This window comes from Bos indicus x Bos taurus, chromosome X (genome assembly GCF_003369695.1).
Source record: "Bos indicus x Bos taurus breed Angus x Brahman F1 hybrid chromosome X, Bos_hybrid_MaternalHap_v2.0, whole genome shotgun sequence".
Classification (NCBI taxonomy): Eukaryota; Metazoa; Chordata; class Mammalia; order Artiodactyla; family Bovidae; genus Bos; species Bos indicus x Bos taurus.
In genome coordinates, this window is record NC_040105.1 from 21,617,644 (window position 1) to 21,642,160 (window position 24,517).

The window sequence follows — 24,517 nt, forward strand, 5'->3', positions numbered from 1 at the left end:
TTCTTGAGTGCCCGAACCCAATGAGCGGGTTACACAGCCTACCTCATGGTGTCAGTGAAAGCAGCAAATGGGCTGATACGCATCACGCACTTCGCAGAATGCCTATGTAGCACAGACAAGCTCCAGAAGCATAAGCAGCTGCTATTACCATTACTGTTCATATTTTTTCATCAGATATAAGATTCCTAGCCCCTAGCAGAGTGTACTGAAGACCTGTCAGGTGAGTGGAAGAAGGAACATTTGGTCCTGCATCTCCTGATCTAGACCATCTGTGAACTCCTCCTCTTGGTATGGTTTCCGATCTAAAGTGTCCCACAGATTCTTACAAATGCTGTGTCTTTTGTTGAATCCCTTCACTTCAACTTTTCATCTGTCCTCTGCTAACAACAAAAGCTGGGAAATATAAAGAGGTAAAATTACAAAGGAATCACATAGGGTAGATAGGATTTAAACAACATAGGGGAACTGCAGTACAGGTCAGGTTTAACAAATGCCCTCCAAATGCCTGGGCAGGAAACCATGTCAACTGACAGCTGCAATATGTGTAAAAACACTGTGTGTCCAGCCACATAAAAAGGCATTCTGCCCTCATTTCCTGAGCAGACAGGAGACAACATGGTAGCTTCACAATTTAAATTCTTAAAAGTATTTATTATTCAATAATTCTTTCTTCCTCTGCCCCACCCAGCCATTTCTCATTCCTCTTTTCTGACCATCCTAAAAGCTGAATATATCCTTCATCTCCATGGAAGATGAGAATAAACACTAAAACCAATACACTCGCTCAGGCCTTCATCCGGATCTGTGTCACTGCGGGGTGCTGGGCTTCAACAAGAGCAGTCTTCCTAGGGCTCGACCACGTAGTTCCTTTTCAAGGTCACTGGTGCACTCATAGATTTGAAATGCCGCTGCCCATCTAAATACAACATGGACTCTGGAACACAAGAGAGAAAGAGCCCTGGAGAAACCTAAGAAAATTATTGTACAAACACAAGACCACCTGGGAACACTGGGACAGCAATGGGAATGCAAACTTGACACCAGGCATGCAATGCTGGGCCAGAGAACGGGCCGCATACCCCAGGGAGTAGGCCTTAACTCCAGCCCTTTGGCAGGACCAGTCCTAACCACCAGTGGCTGCTTGCACTGGCACCAGCCCTTCAGACAATGGCCAGGCAGGCAGAACAGCAATGGCCACCTGAGGGCCATGAGGCACCCTGACCTTCGGGGCTGCACAATCTCAAAAGCACAATCCCTTAAAGACATGCACTCGGGCAGATGGGCATCAGAGTACTTCTTACAACAACCTAAAAGGAGAAAACTATCTTTGAAAGTTCCCCTTGTTAGGGACAAGCAGTCATTGTCACTTACCTCCATATGTTCTGGGGAAAACCAAGGGCACTTCCTTTTCCGACATGAACGTGAAATGAAAGACATTGGTGGTCATATGCTCTTTATCCTGAAGAGAGGCCACCTCACTGTGAACTCTGACTTGAATGTAATTCCCCTGAGTAAAGCAGACCTAAGTGATTAGGGACATGATAGTTAGTCAGTTGCATCAGGAAGAGGGAAGAAAGCAGTCATAAGACAAATGGTGGCTTTAGAATACAAAAGCCTCTCTTTTAAGCCCAAATAATAAAAGAGTATATTTCCCTGTCTCATCACACACCTACCTGTGCAGAAAGAAACAGCAATGATCCCACCTCAACAGGTTTCTGAAACATGATATCATCCACAGCAACTATAAATGGTCGGGAACCACTATCAGGGAAAGATAATACTTGGGGTCAACTGCAAAATTCAGATGATCTCTAGTTTTCCCCTAATAATCCTCTAAAGCAAACTTCAAAAGATCAAAGAAGAAACCTAGAGGAGGAGGAAATAATCACACCAGTAAGGAATGGTAAGAGATGTCACTGTGATCAGATCAGTGCCAAAATCATCTTTTCCCTGCTGCGTGTCATCACCCCTTTTTCTCAGCAGGTCTTTAATGTACTGACTGACAGCATCAGAGCAAGAGCTTTCTAAAATGAAGATCAGGGGAAGGAGAGAGTGGGACGAATTGGAAGAGCAGCACTGACATATATATACTGCTGCTGCTGCTGCTAAGTCACTTCAGTCATGTCCGACTCTGTGCGACCCCATAGATGGCAGCCCACCAGGCTCCCCCGTCCCTGGGATTCTCCAGGCAAGAACACTAGAGTGGGTTGCCATTTCCTTCTCCAATGCAGGAAAGTGAAAAGTGAAAGTGAAGACGCTCAGTCATGTCCGACTCTTCGCGACCCCATGGACTGCAGCCCACCAGGCTTCTCCATCCATGGGATTTTCCAGGCAAGAGTACTGGAGTGGGGTGCCATTGCCTTCTCCGATATATATATATATATACTACCACATGTAAAATAGCAGCTAGTAAGAAACTGCTTATAACACAAGGAGCTCAGCTTGGTGCTTTGTGATGACCTAGATGGGGAGAAGGGGAGTGGAGTGGGAGGCTTAAGAGGGAGGGGATATATGTACACTTATAGCTAATTCATGTCATTGTACAGCAGAAATCAATGCAACATTGTAAAGCAATTACATTCCAATAAAAAATTTTAAATAAAAAACAAACCCATCTGGAACCAGTGTAGCACTTATTTAAAAACACCATATATTACCAAACCCATTTAGACTGGTCCAAAATGTTTCCCCGAGTGTGGTAGTATAAACGGCTTCTCAGGAGTTAAGACTACCTTAAATTTAACTCACCCAAAGTTACAAGCAGTAGCCCATCCAAGTTCATATGCTTTCCTCATAAGGAAACCACCAAAGATTCGATTGAAAATGTTCCGCTCCTATAGGACATAAGATAAATATTAATAAATACAAGCTTGTGACTATCCAAATCTACAGAATAAGGAATTAACAATGCCATAGAACAGAGGACAGTCTTGAAAAGCAGGTCAAATCTTAGATGAGTGTCATGAGTCCTAGTTATCCTGTTCAGAAGATTCTTCACTAAGTTCCAATACCTGAGGGTGGCAAATATCCAAGCTCTTGAGTTTTGAATTCTCCATCCACACTGAATTAGCAGGCAAAACTCGACTTCGAAAACTTATAGTCCTGTGCAAATGGAGATTGAGGAAACCCTGTCAATGCCATGGTTCTACTGCAGAAAGGTAAAATATTTCCAAACACCACCCAAAAGAGCAAGGGTAGCTCTGGAAAAGGCCTACTTTCCCAACCCAGAATCTCACCATCCTAACTTACTTTGGATCCAGCGTGTTAAGAAACATCTCATGTATGGTTGTCCTCTCCTCGGCAGTGGGGGCCATTTTCAGTAATGACGTGGAGCTAAAGGCGACCCTTCTCCCCTTGTTCACTGCAACAGGGGACAATAAAAGCTATGATCAGAAGGGCCACACTACAGCACAAGGTTCCTGTCCAGGGCTGCCTACGACCCTATAAACACAGTATTTCCAGATTTTGAAAAGCCCACTGGAAATTGTACATTTATCCCAGAGAAGGCTGCTGAGGCTACATAAAACTTCCAGTGATTTTTTTGCTTTCAGATAGAAATCATATCAACTCAGTGTGAGATCACTTATAATCACCTTGACCTACAGCCCCAACCAGCAGTTATTTCATGAAGAGACAACTCGCATTTCATCAAAAGTGAGAAAACAAATTACTTAATATTGTATGATCAATAAAATTGTTCAAAGAATGGACTCTTTGGACACTTGACTGGTATGTGGAGTCCATACATACTCTTAATTTCCTCTGCAACAGAGTAAATATGTTTTTTAAATTATATCTTATTATGAACAAATTAATATACATTCTCCCTGTTGAAAGAGCTCTTCTTCCTCTGGGCTTTCAAGAATGAGTGGATTTACAAAGGCCGGCCTAAAGAGAAAAAAGAAAAAAAATTTAAGACATGCCGTTACCTAAAAAAAAAAAAAGTGAAGATTTGCATTTTAGGTAATGCTACTGACAGCTTCACATAAGAGCTCTGGAACAATCAGGGGAGCCTTCTGGACAGACTTATCTGCACACTAGAAAGTTCATATTGTAAAAAAGGATATGGCCACTTGTCAAAATGTTTCACCTGACTCTAATTATGAGGAAATAGCCAAAAACAGGTTGTAAAAATTCTCTAAGACAACTGGCCTGGACTCTTCAAAAATGTTAATATCTTTTCAAGGCAATCAACATATTCAATTCAATCCCTATCAAATTACCATGGAATTTTTCACAGAATCAGAACAAAAATATTTTAAACTTGTATGCAAACACAAAAGACTCTGACTAACCATAGCAATTCTGAGAAAGAAAAACGGAGCTGGAGGAATCAGGCTCCTCAACTTCAGACCATACTACAAAGCTACAGTAATCAAAACCATATGGTACAGGCACAAAAACAGACATATAGATCAATGGATCAGTATACAAAGCCCAGAAATAAACCCACACACTTATGGTTAATTAATCTACCACAAAGGAGGCAAGAATATATCATCCATGGAGAAAACACAGTCTCTTCATTAAGTGGTGCTGAGAAAACTGGACAGCTACATGTAAAAAAATGAAATGAGAACATTCTCTAATACCATACATAAAAATAAACTCAAAATGGATTAAAGACCTAAATGTAAGGCGAAGTACTACAGAATTCCTAGAGGAAAATATAGGCAAGATACTCTTTGACATAAATAGCAGCAATATCTTTTTGGATCTGTCTCCTAGAGTAATGGAAATAAAAACAAACAAAAAAAGAAACAAATGGGACCTAACCACCCTTATGGCAGAAAGAGAAGAAGAACTAAAGAGCCCCCTGATGAAAGTGAAAGAGGAGAGTGAAAAAGTTGGCTTAAAGCTCAACATTCAGAAAACTAAGATCATGGCATCTGGTCCCATCACTTCATGGGAAATAGATGGGGAAACAGTGGAAACAGTGGCTGACTTTATTTTTTGGGGCTCCAAAATCACTGCAGATGGTGACTGCAGCCATGAAATTAAAAAACTTACTCCTTGGAAGGAAAGTTATGACCAACCTAGACAGCATATTAAAAAGCAGAGACATTACTTTGTCAACAAACGTCCATCTAGTTGAGGCTATGGTTTTTCCAGTAGTCATGTATGGATGTGAGAGTTGGACTATAAAGAAAGCTGAGTGCCGAAGAATTGATGCTTTTCAAGTGTGGTGTTGAAGAAGATTCTTGAGAGTCCCTTGGACTGCAAGGAGATCCAACCAGTCCAACCTAAAGGAAACCAGTCCTGGGTGTTCATTGGAAGGACTAATGTTGAAGCTGAAACGCCAATATTATGGCCACCTGATGTGAAGAGCTGACTCATTTGAAAAGACCCTGATATTGGGAAAAATTGAAGGCAGGAGGAGAAGGGGACGACAGAGGATGAAATGGTTAGATGGCATCACCGACTCGATGGACATGAGTTTGGGTAAACTCCGGGAGTTGATGATGGACATGGAGGCCTGGCATGCTGCAGTTCATGGTGTCACAAGGAGTCAGACACGACTAAGCAACTGAACTGAACTGAACTGAATCAAATTTAAAAGCTTTCGCACAACAAAGGAAACCATAAACAAAATGAAAAGACAACCTACATACTGGGAGAAGATATTTGCAAATGATACAAATGACAAAGGATTAATCTCCAAAATATACAAACAGCTCATACAGTTCAATATCAAAACAAACAATCCAACAAAACATGGACAGAAGATATAAATAAACATTTCTCCAAAGAAGACACACAGATGGCCAAAAGGCACATGAAAAGATGCTCAACATTGCTAATTATTAGAGAAATGCAAATCAAAACTACAATGAAGTCATCACCTCACACAGGTCAGAATGGACATCATCAAAAAGTCTACAAATAGTAAATGCTGGAAAGGGTGTGGAGAAAAGGGAACCCTCCTACACTGTTGATAGGAAGGTAAATTGGTGCAACCACTATGGAAAACAGTATGGAGGAGGTTCCTTAAAAAACTAAAAACAGAGCTACCATATCCCACTCCTGGGCATATACCTAAAGAAAATCATAATCCCAAAAGATACATTCACCACAATGTTCACTGCAGCACTATTTACAATAATCAAGACATGGAAGCAACCTAAGTATCCATCAACAGAGGAATGGATAAAGACAATGTACAAAGAAACAGAGGAAAACAATAGAATGAAATATTATTTAGCCATAAAAAAGAATGAAATAATGCCATCTGAAGCAACATGGAGAGACCCAGAGATTATCATACTAAGTGAAATAAGCCAAAGACAAGTATCATATGATATCCCTTATATGTGGAATCTAAAAAAAATGATACAAATAAACTTATTTGCAAGACCAATAGATCACAAACAGAACACAAACTTATGGATACCAAAGGGGAAAGGGGGGAGATAAATTGGGAGTTTGGGATTTACATATACACATCACTATATGTAAAATAGATAAACAGCAAGGACCTACTGTATAATACAAGGAATTATAGTCAATATTTTATAATAATTATATGGGGAAAGAATCTGAAAAAGTGTATCTATATATATAGAGAGAGAGATACATAACTGAATCACTTTGCTGTATACCTGAAACTAACACAGTATTGTACATCAACTATACTTCAGTAAAAGGTTTAAAAAGTCAACGTCTTAAAAGACAGAAAGTGCGAGTGGGATTGTTTTAAGGGAAATTATTTAAAGAAACATGATAATAACATATAATGTGTGCTTAGTCGCTCAGTTGTGTCCGACTCTTTGTGACCCCATGGACTGTAGCCCATCAGGCCTCTCTGTCCATGGGGATTCTCCAGGCACGAATACTGGCTTGGGTTGCCATATCCTCCTCCAGCGGATCTTTACAACCCAGGGATCAAATCCAGGTCTCCCACATTGCAGACAGATTCTTTACCATCTGAACCATCAGGGAAGCCCCAACAGCATACTACACATGGTCCTTAATCAGACCCTGACTCAAGAGAAAAGGTTATAAAGAATATTTTAGGGACAACTGGCATGGTTTGAATATGGATCAAATATTAGAAACAATAATTGTATAACTGTTAAATTTCTTGGATATAATAAAGTTGCTGACGTTATATAGGCGAATCACCTTATTCTTAGGAGATACATGTTTAATTATTTATGGGTAAAGTAGTCTCAACCTTACTTTGAAACCATTACATGAGGAAAAGTGTATATATTTGTATTTACTGAGAAAGGGCAAGAGTAAGGTAAAAGTGGTAAAATCTTAATTTGAGAGCTTAGGTGAAGGGTGCTCATTGCATTATTCTTTCTACATTCCTGTAGGTATCAAATTTTTCAAACTAAAACACGGAGAAAAGGGATAATCCTTCACTATGGTAGAATCCAAAGGTTGGATGAAACAAAAATGGAAACAAAAGTACTGAAATAGCAGCTTGGAAAATTAGAATGCATCAGCTGGGTGAGAAACTTTAAGTAATGCCTTTAGTGCTGGAAAAGGAGCCCCAGGTCAGCCACTAGGAGCAGCAGGTCAGCTGGAAGTGGCTGGAGGAGATAGAGAAGACAGGTGGATACTTCACTCAGATAAGAGTCACCAAGGGATTTTTTTGCTCTTAACTTGGGTCTCCAAGTCAGTTTTCCATGCAGCAAAAGAGATTTCTCATTGAAGACTCCTAACTCAAATTTTTGAAACAAATCAACTTCTCATAGGCCTCCAGACTCCATCCTGTACAATAGCAACCCTGTAATGTTCCCTCCTACCCCACTCCCACACACATAATTAAATAGTTTTTCCCAGTTTGAATGTCTTGGGTATAACTGGCATTAGGAACCAAGAATTCAATGTAAGAAAGAAAAGATAAGGCATAAAGCTTTAAAGTATGTATAGCTAAACTTGACTTGGAAATGACAGTATAAATTTATGAGGTTTTTTGTTTTCTTTTTAACACACATTCAAGCTCTGTCCACTGAAAAAGCCTAGAAACAATGACAAACTAATAAAAACATATAGTTCTGGTGCCCAGATTTTGGTGTCTAACTACCAGTTTCCCATTAAAAGGAATCTGAGGACTCCTTGGAGAAATTGCTGATACCAGGCCTGGGGTAGGAAATGTAGAGGATAAGTTCAAGGTATCTCATTGTACCAGAGAGCAGAAAGTTATCAAAGACTAGGAAATGTAAAAATAGCTCATCACAGGAGGCAGCTTAAAGGAGTTCCCACTGACCAAAGATGTTCATTCCAAGGAACAGGAAGAACAATGGCTGCAATTTACTGAAACATATTTACTATATTAAAATCCATGAACTCACAGTGATACTTTCTTAAAAAGCAAAAAAAGGCAGAAAAACTGTCATCACTAGCTAGTAAATGTGTAAATAAAGCAAAGAATGAAACATTGATCCTCATCTTCCTTGACAAACCAAGGAAGAAAAAGTCTTCTTTACAGATCTCTGGCTAACAAATACAGAAAGAATGTCAGAACTTGAGAATCATTTTATATCCTCTAATGAAAATGATTAAACTGCTAATCAGCAAAGGACATTAAAAGCACTGAAGGAAGACTGATGGGAAACTAGCTATTTGTAAGATGTACATGGGATACATCTTGTACTGTACTACGCCTGCAGATTATTGTTGATCATAAGAGGATAAACTGAAGTGCATAATGGAAAGATCAGTCTGTTGCTACTTGAACCCACACACTAATCCTACCTTTACTATGAGTGGGAAAATCTGACATGATACAATACAGAGACAGCATCATCTAGGAAGTGCTCTCACCAAATACACTGAATTCAAATCTAACTAACCTTTTAGATCTAACTTCAATTTACAGAAAATACGAGGGATAGTGAAACAAATTAAAAAAAAAATACCATGAAGAAGCAGTGAGACAAATCCAGAAAGTGAGACACTGTATAGAACAATGCATCTGGGCTTTTGCCCACTTCATGAGAAGGGGTAAAGGACAGGTGGGTGCACACAACCATTCCAGATTAACACAGGCTGAAGAGACTGCACAGTTTTATGAATATACTAAAAGCCATGAATTGCATGTACGTGAATTATATCTCAATAAAGTTGCAAACAAAAAAAGCAGACTTAAGAGACATAAAAATCAAATGCAGTAAGTGGACCTTGTTTGGATCCTGATTTAAATAAATCATTAAAAAGATAATTGGGGAAAAGTGAATATGAACTATTAGAATACATTAAGTACTTACAATTATTTGTTAGGTGTACTAGTGGTAATGTAGTTATTTAAGAAAATATCCTCATTTTTAAAGCAATGCCTATGCTAAGGTATTTAGAGGTGAAATGTCATTACATCCGGAATTGCTTTAAAATATGATACAGAAAATAATATACCTTTAAAAAAAAGCAAATATGGCAAAATATCAAAACTATTAAGTCAAAAAAAAAAAAACTCTTAAGTCTAGGTGATGGTATCTAGAAATTTATTAAAGTCTTCTCTCCAGTTTTCACATATCTCCAGATATTTTAAAAATATATTTAAGGACTTCCCTGTAGCTCAGATGGTAAAGACTCTTACTGCAATGCAGGAGCCCCATGTTCAATCCCTGGGTCCAGAAGATCCTCTGGAGAAGGGAATGGCAATCCACTCCAGTATTCTTGCCTGGAGAATCCCATGGACAGAGTAGCCTAGCAGGCTACAGTCCATGGGGTTGCAAAGAGTCAGACAAAACTGAGTGAAATTTATTTGATCTAGAATAAATCTAGAAATTTAATTAATAAATCTAGAAATTTATTAAAGTTTTCTCTCCAGTTTTCAGATATCTCCAGATATTTGAAAAATACATATTTTATATTTTTCAAAGAACAGGAAAAAAGAAGAAAGAAATAGGGAAAAAAAACAGCAATTACCCTTTATTTTCAGAATCACGAGCCACCATTACAAATGTCGCATCCAAAACAGGAGAAAAGTCATTGCCATGTAACTAGAAAACAAAGAAAAGAAAATGCAGCTGTAAGAAATGCGTTTAGTGGGAAGACCTAGTACAATCTTAACAGATACCGGAGCCTTCAGGAAAGGCTGAAATTAGCAAAAGAGGACGAGTGCATTCATTAATTGCCATCTGCTGAGATCCCAGAAACATGACTAGGCTCTGGCAGGTGGCGGGGAGTGGCAGCAAGATCAAGGAATCTGTGGTCTAGCAGAGAATGGAGACACCTCCAAAACCCAAACAGTACACAGAGTGAGAAGGGCTAGGATGGGCACAAACTATCCCTTGGAGCTGCATGACTGGGATCCAGGGCAAGGGTCACAGAGGGACCTTATGCATCACCATCACTTAAGTGTAACCATCTTGCAGAAGGCTGGCTTTCTTCAGGCCTAGCTGTCCTCCCAAAGGCACACACAGCCAGGCAGACCTCCCATCGCTCACCCAGACATTCAAATTTTCTGGAAACTTGAGTGTGCCAACTACTAGGATGTGCCTGTTTCCTTAAGCCCAGCACAGGGGCTTCCAAGAATGGATAAGATGGGTGACAATTCTATGGATTAAGCTAAATATGTACAATGCAGAGCCCATCAAGATTTTAAGGTATTTTTTTTACCCCCGGGGAGTCTGTACTTCCAGGAAAGTTATATCCTCAAGTCCTATTGTAACCTGGGGTTATAGTTGTTTCCATCCTCAACAAACCTCATCACTAGTCCTCATGACCAATATCCGTTCAACCCCTTATGAGCCCTCCCCTTCAACTTTGGGAAGAGTCTCCCCCATCTTACTATGTCCCTGTCCTGTTCAAACCTTCCAAGAGTTCCTCCTTTCTCCCAGCATCTGTTCTAAGCCTGCTGGAAAGCTTCTGCCACGGAGCCCAGATTTTTCTCTGATTGTTCACTGAACATTCCCCTCGTGCCTACACCTTTTTCTTTAGCCACAGCTAACAACTTGGAGGTCCTGAAATGTCCCATTTTGTCACCTGAGCACCTCCCCTCCACATCTTTGCCTGATGCCTTCCTCAGGGCGGCATTCCTCAAGATACTCCTCCCCATCCCCGGTCACAGCCCTACTCCCCAGGCAGAGTTGATCATTCCCTCCCTTTTTTTGTCACCTAAGTGGAAACAAAGGCCTCTTCTGACAGTGGTTCTCAACATAAGCTAGGAAGATATCACCCCCTAGGGGCATCTGGAAACGTGCAGAGCTGGTGATGGTTGCATGAGCTGAGGGACATTACTAGTGCAGCACAGGTAACACTTCACAACACAGGGGAAGGTCCTGCAGAACAAAGAATTCTCCCACGTACAAAGCTAATAGTGTCCCTGTTGAGAAATAGTGCACAGTACTTAGTTTGTGCTTAGTCGCTCAGTCCGATCTTTGTGACCCTTTGGACTATAGCTCACCAGGCTCCTCTATCCGTGGGATTTTTCAGGCAAGAACACTGGAGTGGATTTGCTGTTTCCTCCTCCGGGGGATCTTCCTAACCCAGGGATCAAACCCACGTCTCCCGTGTCTCCTGCATTGCAGGTGGATTCTTTACCACTGAGCCATCAGGGAAGCCCACTTAATTGACTATACCATAATGATTTACTTACGTGTCTGTCTTCCTACTGCACCGAGAACTCCTTGAGGACAAAAACCATTTTTATTCACATTTGTATTCCAGCAACTGGCACAAAGACTGGCAGACAGCAGATACCCGATCAATGATTGTCAATGAATGAACTGACTGTTGAGCACTACTAGAGTGTGAACTCCAAGAGAATGGAACTTTCTCTGTTTTGCTCACTGCTGTATACTGAGAACACATGGCACACCCCATAAATCACTGCAAAGCCAGTGTTAAATGTTGGCCATCAGGAAGTGGGCTAGATGACTCACTCCCAGATCTCCTTGGGGATGCGCACATAGTCAAACAGAAAAAACACGTGCGTACAGAGCTCTGCAGAGCAGAGGATAGCAGGAACCAGAAGAGAGGGATGTGGGGAAGGAACAGGTACTATGAGCTGAAAGGATCAGGGACAGACTGGAGCATGAAGTGACCCGGAAGCACAGGTGGAATGGGAGTATGGGGAGACACTGCCCAAGAAATCCCGGCAAAGGGAAAATGTACAACAGGATACTCATCCACTCACCTACTGTGTAATGTTCCAGTTTATTGTAATTAACATGCACTAGTGCTAAGCATCGTGGGTGCAAAACAAACAACTCTACTCTTAGGATGCTTAAGGTCTCCAGTGGTGTGCTCTAAGGTGTGTGAACCAGCCACCAGGTAGGTTGGTGCTGTTTATGGAGCATCCTAGATCATAACTGGTGTCTCAGATGGTAAAGAATCAGTCTGCAGGAGACCCGGGTTCGATCCCTGGGTCAGGAAGATCCCCTGGAAAAGGAAATGGCAGCCCACGCCAGTATTCTTGCCTGCAGAATTCCATGGATAGAGGAGCCTGGTGGGCTACAGTCTGTGGGGCTCGCAAAGAGTCGGACACAACTGAGTGACTAACACTTAGATTCTAACTAGTCAAAGGAATTTAGACTTTGAACCACAGATAATGGCCATTGAAGGGTTCTGAGAAGGGAAGTGATATGACTGAAGATCAGTTGTGGAAGATCTATCTGGTAGATATGTGTAAAATTAAGACAGAAGAGACTAAAGACAGGCAGAATAATTAAAAGACAACTAAGACGCTCACACAAGAGGCAGTGAGGGCTTGAATGAAACTCAGAGGCCAGGGGGAAAGGGAAGCAAGGACTCTGGTGAGCAACAGTGGGTGACAAATCTGCAAGACTTGGCAAAAGGCTGCATGGGACAGGGAAAAATTAAAGCTTTCACAAAGGTTTGGAGCTGGGAGAAACAGGAGGGTGGGAAAGGGGAAAGCAAAGGAGAGTCAGGATTGGAAAGGAAGCTGACACAGTCTGGAACACACCGGACTTGGGAGACAGCAAGAGTACACATGGGAGAGAGATCTATGGGAATCCCAAAAGGCAGGTCTGAAGGTCAAGCCTAGAAGAGATCTGGAACCATCTCCACAGCAATGATGATAAATTAACATAATTGGCAACATTTGATTAGTGGCTACTGTGGCTAACAAAACAGCATCTCAGAGAGGGCAAGAAATCTGCCCACAGTCACATGGCTAACAAACAGCAGAATTAGGATTTTTTTTTTGCTCACACCATGTGGCATGTGGGATCCTAGTCCCCCAACCAGGGATCAAACCCGTGCCCCTTGTAGTGGAAGTGTGAAGTCTTAGCCACTGAACTGCAAGGGAAGTCCAAGAGCTGGGATCTGAACCCTACATTTTAGCCAAACCAGAGGCAGGGTATCTATTGCCAAGCTCCTTCTCTGGAATAAAAGATCACTTAAGCCATGAGTTATTCATTAAAATGGCCAATGAGAAATGCAAATTTAAAACACAAGTGTATTTCTGGCACTGATTTTTCACTGGCTTGCTTCCAAATAATTCCTTTATCTCTTTTTCAATCTATTTGCCACAGATTCTTTAGAAAGCAGGTCTTATGCCAGGAACCCACTGTGAATCAACCATTAGGGCTAAGAAAGGAAGTGAACAAATCATAGCACCATCCCCAACAACTTCATGTTTGTTTGTTTGTTTGTTTTTTTAAATTTAGACATTGATTTCTGAAATACACTGTAAACAATAAATGGCATCTCTTTCCATTGTTTGGATAACAGATGCTATGTTAAATATTTTTTTTTATTTTTTATTTTTTTTAATTTTATTTTATTTTTAAACTTTACAATATTGTATTGGTTTTGCCAAATATCGAAATGAATCTGCCACAGGTATACATGTGTTCCCCATCCTGAACCCTCCTCCCTCCTCCCTCCCCATACCATCCCTCTGGGTCATCCCAGTGCACCAGCCCCAAGCATCCAGTATCGTGCATCGAACCTGGACTGGCGACTCGTTTCATACTTGATAGTATACATGTTTCAATGCCATTCTCCCAAATCTTCCCACCCTCTCCCTCTCCCACAGAGCCCATAAGACTGTTCTATACATCAGTGTCTCTTTTGCTGTCTCGTATACAGGGTTATTGTTACCATCTTTCTAAATTCCATATATATGTGTTAGTATACTGTATTGGTGTTTTTCTTTCTGGCTTACTTCACTCTGTATAATAGGCTCCAGTTTCATCCACCTCATTAGAACTGATTCAAATGAATTCTTTTTAATGGCTGAGTAATACTCCATTGTGTATATATACCATAGCTTTCTTATCCATTCATCTGCTGATGGACATCTAGGTTGCTTCCATGTCCTGGCTATTATAAACAGTGCTGCGATGAACACTGGGGTACACGTGTCTCTTTCCCTTCTGGTTTCCTCAGTGTGTATGCCCATGTTTGGTTTTAAAAGCAGTATTATTATTATTTAAAAGCAGCAACAAGGGAGTTTAAAAAATTCGATGTTTACATACAGTATCAAATTTTAAAAGGACCTATTTTGTTTATTTAACTTAAATGCAGAGTACATCATGTGAAATGCTGGGCCGGATGAAGCACAAGCTGGAATCAAGATTGCCGGGATAAATATCAATAACCTCAGATATGCAGATGACACCACCCTTATGGTAGAAAGTGAAGAAGAACTAAAGAGCCTCTTGATGAAAGTGAAAGAGGAGAGTGAAAAAGTTGGCTTAAAACTCAACATTCAGAAAACTAAGATCATGGCATCCGGTCCCATCACTTCACAGCAAATAAATGGGGAAACAATGAAAACACTGACAGACTATTTTCTTGGGCTCCAAAATCACTGCAGATGGTGACTGCAGCCACGAAATTAAAAGACACTTTCTCCTTGGAAGAAAAGCTATGACCAACCTAGACAGCATATTAAAAAGCAGAGACATTACTTTACCAACAAAGGTCCGTCTAGTCAAAGCTGTTTTTCCAGTAGTCATGTATGGATGTGAGAGTTGGACTATAAAGAAAGCTGAGCAGCAAAGAATTGATGCTTTTGAACTGTGGTGTTGGAGAAGACTCTTGAGAGTCTCTTGGACTGCAAGGAGATCCAACCAGTCAATTCTAAAGGAAATTAGTCCTGAATATTCATTGGAAGGACTGATGCTGAAGCTGAAACTTCAATACTTTGGCCACCTGATTCAAAGAACTGAGATTGGAAAAAACCCTGATGCTGGGAAAGATTGAAGGCGGGAGGAGAAGGGGACGACAGAGGATGAGATGGCTGGATGGCATCACCAACTCGATGGACATGAGTCTGAGTGAACTCCGGGAGTTGGTGATGGACAGAGAAGCCTGCAGTGCTGCAATCCATGGGGTTGCAAAGAGTCGGACACAACTGAGCGACTGAACTGAACTGATTTTGACAAAATACTTTTAATTACTGCAGAGCAACCTCCAGACTTTTTCCAAAAGGTGAAATGCTTCATGATTTCATAACAGAAAAGAAAAATGTATCTGAATGACAGATCCATCTAATACCCTGATATAACTAAGTTGTTCTTAGCTAAGTTTCACAATGAAATCTTGAACATATTCTGAATTATTTGATTTCTGTACTATTATCTTCGAGGTACTTTTTCTTGACAAATTTCTTCATCTCTCTTTAAAAAAATATGTTTTAATTTATTTGGCTGTGCCAAGTCTTAGCAGCATTCAAACTCTTAGTTGCAGCATGTAAGATCTAGGTCCCTGACAAGGGACTAAACCCAGGCCCCCTGCATGAGGAGCACAGAGTCTTAGCCACTAGGCCACCAGGGAAGTCCTTCTTCATTACCTTATAATAGCTGTTCTGACTTGTGCTCATCAGAGAGGCTGTTCCTAGATGCTATAGTAATCTAAGTGACTGTTATGGGTTGAACTGTGCCCCCCAACAAGATATGTTGATGTCCCAACCGTCAGCACAGGTGAAGGTGACTGTATTTAGACATAGGGTTGTTGCAGATATAATCAGATAAGATGAGGTCACACTGGAGTAGGTGGGCCCTTAATCCAGTATTATTGATGCCCTTGTAAGAACAGAAGAGACATAGAAACACAAGAAGAAAGTGCTATGTCATGAAGAAGGAAGATAATGAGTGTTAAAACTACAAGCCAAGGAATGCCAAAAAGCCAGCGAACCATTAGAAGCTAGGAAGAAGCAAAGAAGGCTTCTCCTATACAGGTTTTAGAGGGAGCATGGTCCTGCTGAGACCTTAATTTTGGATTTCTAGCCTTGCAATTGTAAAACAATTAATTTCTGTTGTTTTAAGCCATCTGGTTTGTGGTACTTTGCTACAGCAGCCCTAAGAAACTAACAGTGACCAATTCCATTTATGTTTAACAGAACTCAGACTGTTGTGAAATTCTGTAGGGTAAAACCAGAAACAAGTACCTTAACATGGAGCTATATATGATTTGAAAATAATAAACATTAAGCCTAAACACCAAATAATCTGTCAGTCTTTGTCCAGGAGGATACTAATACACCATCTGTATGACATGAACTTGAATTGCTCTTCTATAAGTGGAAAACTTATAAAACTATACACCTGTCTATGGATAGATAGGTAAGCAAGCTTTTCTTTCACTGAGACTAGCTGGCTGTATTAGAAAAAGGGGGCAGATTTCGGCACAGACACACCTGGAACATGTGCATCTTGACTTCCATGGATGTCTTCCCAACCCAACTGACATGGCCACTGAACTTGATGTCCTGTTCTGGGCTCAAATTCTTCTTACACATATCTACAAAACAGAAAACCAACCTGAGCATAAACCATACTCCAACTTTTCTGTGCTGTAAATCGACATATTTCATTGGAAATTTTCATAAATTTCATTATATTTCTTTTTTGTCTTGAAAACTAAAAATATGATTCCTTTTTGACATACTGAAGACATGTGTATGTCTTTCTGAAAAATAAGGCAATGCAAAGAATATAAAAAGTGAAACCAGAATCACGCAAAACCCTTCCACTCGAAGATAATTATAAAAAACATGTTGGTACATAGCTGACATTTTCATATGCATATACATATATATACATAAAAATTTCTCCATAAAAGGAAAATATTTCCTCTAATATCGATATTTTATAATTACTAAAAATTCTAAGTATGCCAAGAAAATAATATCACTTACCAATCTTGTCCACCAGGGCTGTAACTATCGATAAAGGAGACATCTTAGCTGAGTGAATTTTGTTGTGCATGTAGCAAATAAGAACTGTAGGAAAACAGAAGAGAACCAAATAAAGGAAAAAGCAAAATTATTTTTTAATGTTTACAATTCACTCCTTGAAACTCATAAACAGTCTTATCTGGTTTTGAAGACCCAATTCCCCATATCCCACTAGTGGTCATACCCTAGAACCAAAGATTTTGATACATTAATGAGATCTAGAAATCCTCTAATCTGTCCGTTGAATTTTAGCTCTGATGAGGAAACTGAAGCCCAAAGCCCAGGTCTACCAGGTGGCTTATTATCTTCAACCAAGGTATGGTGCCTAAGTCAGAAAAAGCCCCCAACACATGAGTCTGAAAACATCAAACATCTTCAAAAAGAGAAATAAAAGACAAGGACTCACCTACCTGTTTTCCTCTTGACTCTTCCTGAATCATGAAACTATTATTTGGCTTAGAGCTCTCCCTCCTTCCCCATAATACCCTCGGCTCCTACACTACCCTGTGGTGATATGTATGCTTCCCATATTTTAACAAGTATGTACAGGTGCCAAGCATGACTCTATGTACCTTACAAATATCAACTCATTTAAAATTGTACTGTACTTCTTCAATAGCATCCCTGCCTACCCTATGATTCATTCAAATTTGTATCATCAACCCTCAGGACTGGGTCTGTGCTCAGTATCTGTTGAGTAACAATAAACTCTTCCACCCATGCACCTGCTAAAGGATGTACTGGGAGGGGGATGAGGAGCGAAAGGCAAGAAACACCATTTACAAACCTTAATGGTACCCAGAAAGGAAACTGTAAGTGTCTGACCTATGGCACATTAGTGGAAATGAAGACAAGAGAAAAGATCCAAGAGCTAAGAAGAAGGCAGGTTTGACAAGACTTAAATTAACTCAGGTATCTAACTTGCATGAGTGAAGACAATGTACCATTCACTGAGAAAAAAGATATACACAGGGAGAGCAGAGTGGACTATTTTCAACACACTGAATTCAGGAAGTCCATGGCAGATCCAAATGAAGATGGCCAAAAGGCAGGAGGACAAACTGGTCTGCAACTCACAAGAGCAGGCCAGGAAATGTACCTTATATAGCTCCCATACTAGAATTGATGCTTTGAACCATGGTGTTGGAGAAGACTCTTGAGAGTCCCTTGGACAGCAAGAAGATCAAACCAGTCAATCCTAAAGGAAATCAACCCTGAATATTCATTGGGAGGACTGATACTGAAGCTCCAGTACTTTGGCCACCTGATGCAAAGAGACCTGAGGCTGGGAAAGATTGAAGGCCAAAGGAGAAGAGGACAACAGAGCTTCTTTTGTGGAGCACAGGCTCCAGGCAAGTGGGCTTCAGTCACTGCAGCACGTGGGCTCAGCAGTTGTGGTACACGGGCTTAGTCGCTCTGTGGGATGTGGGATCGTCTTAGACCAGGGATTAAATCTGTGTCCCCTGCATTGGCAGGTGGATTCCTTATCACTGAGCCACCAGGGAAGCCCCCATTTTTGGTTGGCTTCTTTATCTTTTTCTTATTCATTTGTAGTAACCCTTTTATATAGTTTATTATTTTCTTCATTCTTCTTTTTGGTTATTCTTTCTTGCAGAAATGTGCTAGGGTTTTTGTTGTTATTATAGTATCTTTGGTCATATGGGAGTTTTTCAATTTAAAGCAGTCAAATTTAGCAATCCATTTTGAACTAAGACTATTACTACGTGCAAGCAGGTTTGCAATTTTTATATTTTCATGGTGAATTTTTCCTGTTCTCATGTTTGTGCCTCTTTATACTGGTTTTTATTTAAGTACATTTTAGTGAAATAAATACAGCTAATATAGGAGGAGAAGGGGACAACAGAGGATGAGATGGTTGGATGGCATCACTGACTCAATGGACATGAGTTTGAGCAAACTCTGCGAGATGGTGAAGGACAGGGAAGCCTGGTATCCATGGGGTCAAACACGACTGAACAACTCAACAATACTGAGAACAACTGAAGCACTGGGATTCGAGATTTATAAAGAAGGTGCATCTATCAACAACAAAAAGGGGCAGAAGACAACACCCTGGAGATCAGCAACATTTAAAGGATCAACAGAGAAAGAGGAAGCTACAAAGGAGACTGGGAAGTAGCAGCCTGAGAGGTGGGAGGAGATATCGCCAATGCCCACAGCTGAGTTCAACACTGTCAGGAGCTGCAAAGGGGTCATGTATGCTAAGAAGCACCTGTGAGATCACGCAGTAAGGCAGCAACAGACTGCTTGGCATAATCAGCTCAATGACACAGAGGAGCAGAAGCCAGAACAGAGTTAGCTCTCAAGTGAGAGGGAAAGAAAACTGCAGAGTGCTATAAGGGAAGGGGATTTTACCTATTTTTCATTGTAAAACTCAAGAGCCTTGAATATGTTTAGAAACTGAGGGAAAAGTGAAGTTGAGCAAAGGCCTGAGATACGAGGGAGAAAGTGTATGTGATAAAAGGCGAGTTTCTTGAAAAAAGGGATGGAACAGTATCAAATGAACAAGGGAAAGGGACTAGCCATCTACATGAGGTGATGAAGAAAAACAGCATAGTGGCAGGGGAGTTTGTGTATTTAAGCTAAGTGTTAGTCACTCAGTCATGTCCAACTCTTTGTGACCCCCTGGACTGTAGCCCACCAGATTCCTCCGTCCACGGAATTCTCCAACCCAGGTATCAAACCAGTGTCTCCTTCACTGGCAGACACTGCAGGCAGATTCTTCATCATCTGAGCCACCAGGGAAGCCCATTTATTTAGGGACACCTAAGTAAACCAAAGTCAAGTCAGTGTGTGTGTGTGTGTGTGTGTGTGCGTGCGTGCGCGCGCACGTGAGAGACAGAAAGATCTTTTTTTAAGAGCCAGTAAGAATTTTTAGGGCTTCCCAGGTGGCACTAGTGGTAAAGAACTCGCCTGCAATGCAGGAGACACAGGAGACATGGGTTTGATCCCTGGGTCAAGAAGATCCTCTGGAAAAGGAAATAGCAACCCACTCTAGTATTCTTGCCTGGAGAATTCCATGGACGGGCTACTGTCCCTGGCAGTGTCACATAGAGTCACACAACTGAGTGACTAACATTAACTAACTTATGAATTTTTAAGCAAGTTTATTAATTTCAAGAAAAACGTAGCTAGGTGTAAGACCAACAATGGATTACGTCTCTATTTTAAAGATTAACAGAGCCTTTCTTTAAATGCTTTCCCAACAGTTCAGTCCAAAGGCCATTCAGTAGGAGCAAGCAGCACAGCCCCAAATCCCAGATCGAGTGCTGAAGCCCACATGGGGTCAGGAGGACACACAGTGAGGCAATGAGAGCCATGGCCCAGCAAGCTGCAGCCCAAGCACAATGAGGATGGTGACCTGCAGAGGGTCACCTGGTACAGAGCAGCACCCCAGCAAGGTGAGGGGAGCATCCAGGAGGATTTTGAGGTGGCAGTCACATGAAACTGGCTACATACAGGGGAACTGATCAAATAAGTAATTATATTCTGGATAATGGAACCAGCTGGAGAAGGGAATTACAAATGTGAAAAGGGAGGAATAAAGAATGAACCTGTGGCTAGATTAGAATTGGGACTATCAGTATGAACCCAAGGTTCCAACAGACAGAGATATAAACAGATGGAAAGAAGGAAAGAGATAGATTGGCAGGCAGGTATAAATGGAAATGAACATGTATGTGCATATATTCCCCAGCTCACATACTAAAAGGGCATTGGAATAGTGATACCCCAGCAACGATGACCACTCCAGCACCCAGATCTTGGTTTCTCCATTAAAAAGATCCAGGGCTCCTCAGAGATTTGGCTGATTCCAGGACTGGAACACAAAAAGTAGAAATGAGCCTAGAAGATCTTGTGCCAAAAAGTGAGGAAGTTCTCAGAGAATGATGGGGACACATCCAAGAAAAAAAATAAATAAATAAAAACAGAAAAAACCATAGAAGTCAGCATGAAGGGACTGAAACAGTCCCGGGACAATTTGAACATCAAAACAGATGATAGAAATACATTCTACTCCATTCAGTAACATAGGAATCCCTGAGTCCCTACTGAGTTTAAAATAATTGATAAAAGTCTGATGAGGAATGGGATTTTCACAAGTCCCAACAAGGTACTTATTAATTTAAAAGGGGAAAAGAGTAACTTTACAGCAAAGAAACCTGGCAGACACCACCTTCACCAAGGAATCAAAGATAACATCACAGGAATAGGACAAATTAGAATTATGCTCTACCTGCTAAGATGCAACAGAAACACAGCATCCCTTCTACGTCACTCCAGTCAAACATGCATGTCCCATATCTAATCTTGGGGACGTGTCAAACAAATCCAAATTAAAAGAAATTCCACAAAAGAACTGGCGCATAACCTTCAAGAGGATCAAGGTCATGAAAGTCAGGGAAAGACTGACGAACTGTCTGTGATACAACAACTAAACACAATACGTGATTCAGAAGTGGATCCTCCTGCTATAAAGGACCTCTGGCCAAAGTTGAATGGGGTCTGAGGATTAGACTGTCTAAATGTCAGTGTTAATTTCTTGATTTTGAGGGTTATCTTGTAGTTAATGAAGGAGAATGTCCTTGTTTGTAGGAAACACATGTGAAAATAGCTGGGGTTGATGTGCTTCGTGTCATCATCATACTCTCACATGATTCAGGGAAGAACAACTCCTTGTACTCTGCCACTTTTCGGTTAATTAAATAAAATAATTATGACAATTCAGAATCAGTAGATGCCATTCTTTTTCTGCTCTTTTAGAATATCTTCATCTGTGCAAGTTAAAGAATAAAAAGACCTTTTCCAGCCATAGGCATCAATGTATTGATATAAGTCCCTATTCAAAAATATTAAAATATCAGTACCTCCTAGGCTGTCAAGATCCTCAAGAATCCTGCCAAACCTGTAAAATAAAGAAAACTGTGATGAAATGAAAATCATGATGATCACCCTTTAAAAAAAATAACACATCATGAGGTGATAAATATCTACTAAAATTTATTATGGTGATGGTTGTACAATTCTCTGAATATATTAAAAATCAGAGAATCACACATTTTAGATAAGTGAACGGATCTCAAAGTTATAACAAAGAAAGGAAATAAAAACAAATGGCACAAGCAAAACTAGCGCTGTGTTACCTTACGGTGTTTTGAACAGTCAAATATTTCTCTCGTAATTCAGGCTGACTGCCCAAAGGCAAGAAAACTTCAATGTAACTGTCTTTCATGGTCCTAGGAGGCAGTCCTTTTTGTGACTTAGCCAGGAAACTATGAAGTAGTTTTCTTTCCTCCATTGCTTTCACATGGTCTCTGAGAAGAAAGGATACAAGCTTCATGAAACACAGGAACCTGCTCTCCCACAACTTCAGTGCTATACAGGCCAGTCAGACACCATGAAAGGAGGAAAGAGCAGGTCTGGACCTACCTCATCTCCTTTTCCTTCCCTCCCTTCCCACCTGCCACTTGGTGAAATTAAAAATGTCTTTTGAAATTTCTCAGCCTAGTAGATAAGAAAAATACACTTATAAGTGATACAGATATATCCAAATGAACGATACATTCACCCTCATCAAAAAGTGTATTGAAAGAATAGAATCTTGGAAATCAAACTAAAAATACAGAAATGGACATAATAAAAATATATATTTTTTAATATATATGTAAATGCACTAAAGAACAACATGGCCACTGAACTCCACATTCCCATTTCTCACCTGGACAAGTCTCGTTTTTTCTGTGCCCCAGCTCTCTCTCTCTCTCTCTGCCTTCAATTTCAGTAAAGAGAGACAGAGGAGGAAAAATGGAGTATATCCAAAAGAAGTTTGGAAGGCACACCAAAAGGTAAAGAGGAAGATAATATGAAAAGGAGACAGAAAGGGAAGAAAAAGAAGAGACGATTAAGGTGGAAGAGGAGAGAGACACAAGGGGATAGGGAACTAAAATATTCACAGTATCATTCATTAAGCTGTCTTTCTAAGCTTACTTATGAAGTATAACTGCCAGAAAGGTGAAGCCTACAAATGGAACCAGGTAAATCCAGAATATGGAACATTCAACAAGACAAATGGCTTGGCCTCTTTAAAGTTAAACTCATAGGGATAAAAAAGGAGGCAGGGGTAATTATTCTACACTAGGGGAGACGAGAGTCATAAGCATGCAATTGTTTACTGGATCTTGATTTTTATTAAAAGTTATAAAAAAATATGTGGGGAACAATGGAGGAATGCTGAATATGGATGAATAACATACTATTAGGGAATGACTGTCAATTTCACCACATGAGAGAACATCTTACTTATTGGAGATTTATAACTGCTTGTTACATAGGAAAATATATTTATTTATTAGAGATGTACTGGAACATAACTGGAGCTGAAGTGTCATGAACCTATATAGCCAGTATATGTAAGTGAAAGTGAAAGTGAAGTCGCTCAGTCGTGATCAACTCTTTGCGACCCCATGGACTGTAGCCTATCAGGCTCCTCCGTCCATGGGATTTTCCAGGCAAGAGTGCTGGAGTGGATTGCCATTTCCTTCTCCAGGGGATCCTCCCGACCCAGGGATCAAACCCGGGTCTCCCACATTGCAGATGCTTTACCATCTGAGCCACCAGGGACTTGTATATGTAAATTGGCAAATTTGGAAAAATGTTCCTAAGTACCCAATTCAGATGGTGGGAACAAAAGGTATTCATTTTTTCCACTTTTAAGTAAATTGAAATGTTTCATACAATGAGATAAAAAGAAGTCATCAGGTAATTTTTATACCAACAATAGATTATTATTACTGTGCTTTCTGTTTATCTCATTTTAGCCTCAAAATTCTGTTCACCAAGAGGGATACTACCCTATTTTACAATAAGGAAATACTGAGAGATAAAGATTGTATGGAAGACCTGGTTAATTATGAACTCATAAGAAGCAATAAAGGAGTCACGCTTCATGAAACAGATGAACCAGGAAACTTGGGTTCAAGTTCCAAACCCCAGTACTCGATCGTTCAATGTCTGAGTTTCAGTCTCATCAAATGCAAAAAATGAACAGAAACATATGTCATAGGCATGTCCTAAGTTTCACTGACAATCAGTCAGGTAATATACCTGAATGCACTTTGAAAAATGTAGAGTACATATAAATTACATGATTTTACGACAACAAAGCATCAACTGATGAGTATGCTGGAATGTTGATCTTCTCCCCCAGGTGAAAAAACCTCTCAATCCATTTCTTAACAATGGGTTTCCCCCATTCCTACAATGGGAGCATCAACTGAGCCTAAATAAGCCTGGCATACCACTCCAGGGATAGAAGAACGAATGAACAGAGTGCATACCTCCAGTTTGTGGATGCTCCTACTATCTCCCGCAACTTATCTCGAACTGAAACAA

At 40.4% G+C, this 24,517-nt stretch overlaps 1 protein-coding gene across 1 annotated transcript in view; it reads right to left on the bottom strand.

The window, feature by feature from the left end:
- Window positions 1-630: 630 nt before the first annotated feature.
- Window positions 631-24,517, bottom strand: part of ACOT9 (acyl-CoA thioesterase 9) — a 29,223-nt gene continuing 5,336 nt past the window's right edge. Inside the window, exons 3-15 of the mRNA XM_027534033.1 lie at window positions 24,463-24,508; window positions 22,270-22,440; window positions 21,994-22,031; window positions 17,066-17,149; window positions 16,565-16,668; window positions 9,880-9,953; window positions 3,821-3,888; window positions 3,250-3,361; window positions 3,012-3,102; window positions 2,749-2,834; window positions 1,674-1,761; window positions 1,372-1,522; window positions 631-934 (exon numbers count right to left, since the gene is read on the bottom strand). Coding sequence (XP_027389834.1) covers window positions 846-934; window positions 1,372-1,522; window positions 1,674-1,761; window positions 2,749-2,834; window positions 3,012-3,102; window positions 3,250-3,361; window positions 3,821-3,888; window positions 9,880-9,953; window positions 16,565-16,668; window positions 17,066-17,149; window positions 21,994-22,031; window positions 22,270-22,440; window positions 24,463-24,508 — 1,202 coding nt within the window. The 3' untranslated portion in view covers window positions 631-845. The remainder of the gene's footprint in view (window positions 935-1,371; window positions 1,523-1,673; window positions 1,762-2,748; window positions 2,835-3,011; window positions 3,103-3,249; window positions 3,362-3,820; window positions 3,889-9,879; window positions 9,954-16,564; window positions 16,669-17,065; window positions 17,150-21,993; window positions 22,032-22,269; window positions 22,441-24,462; window positions 24,509-24,517) is intronic.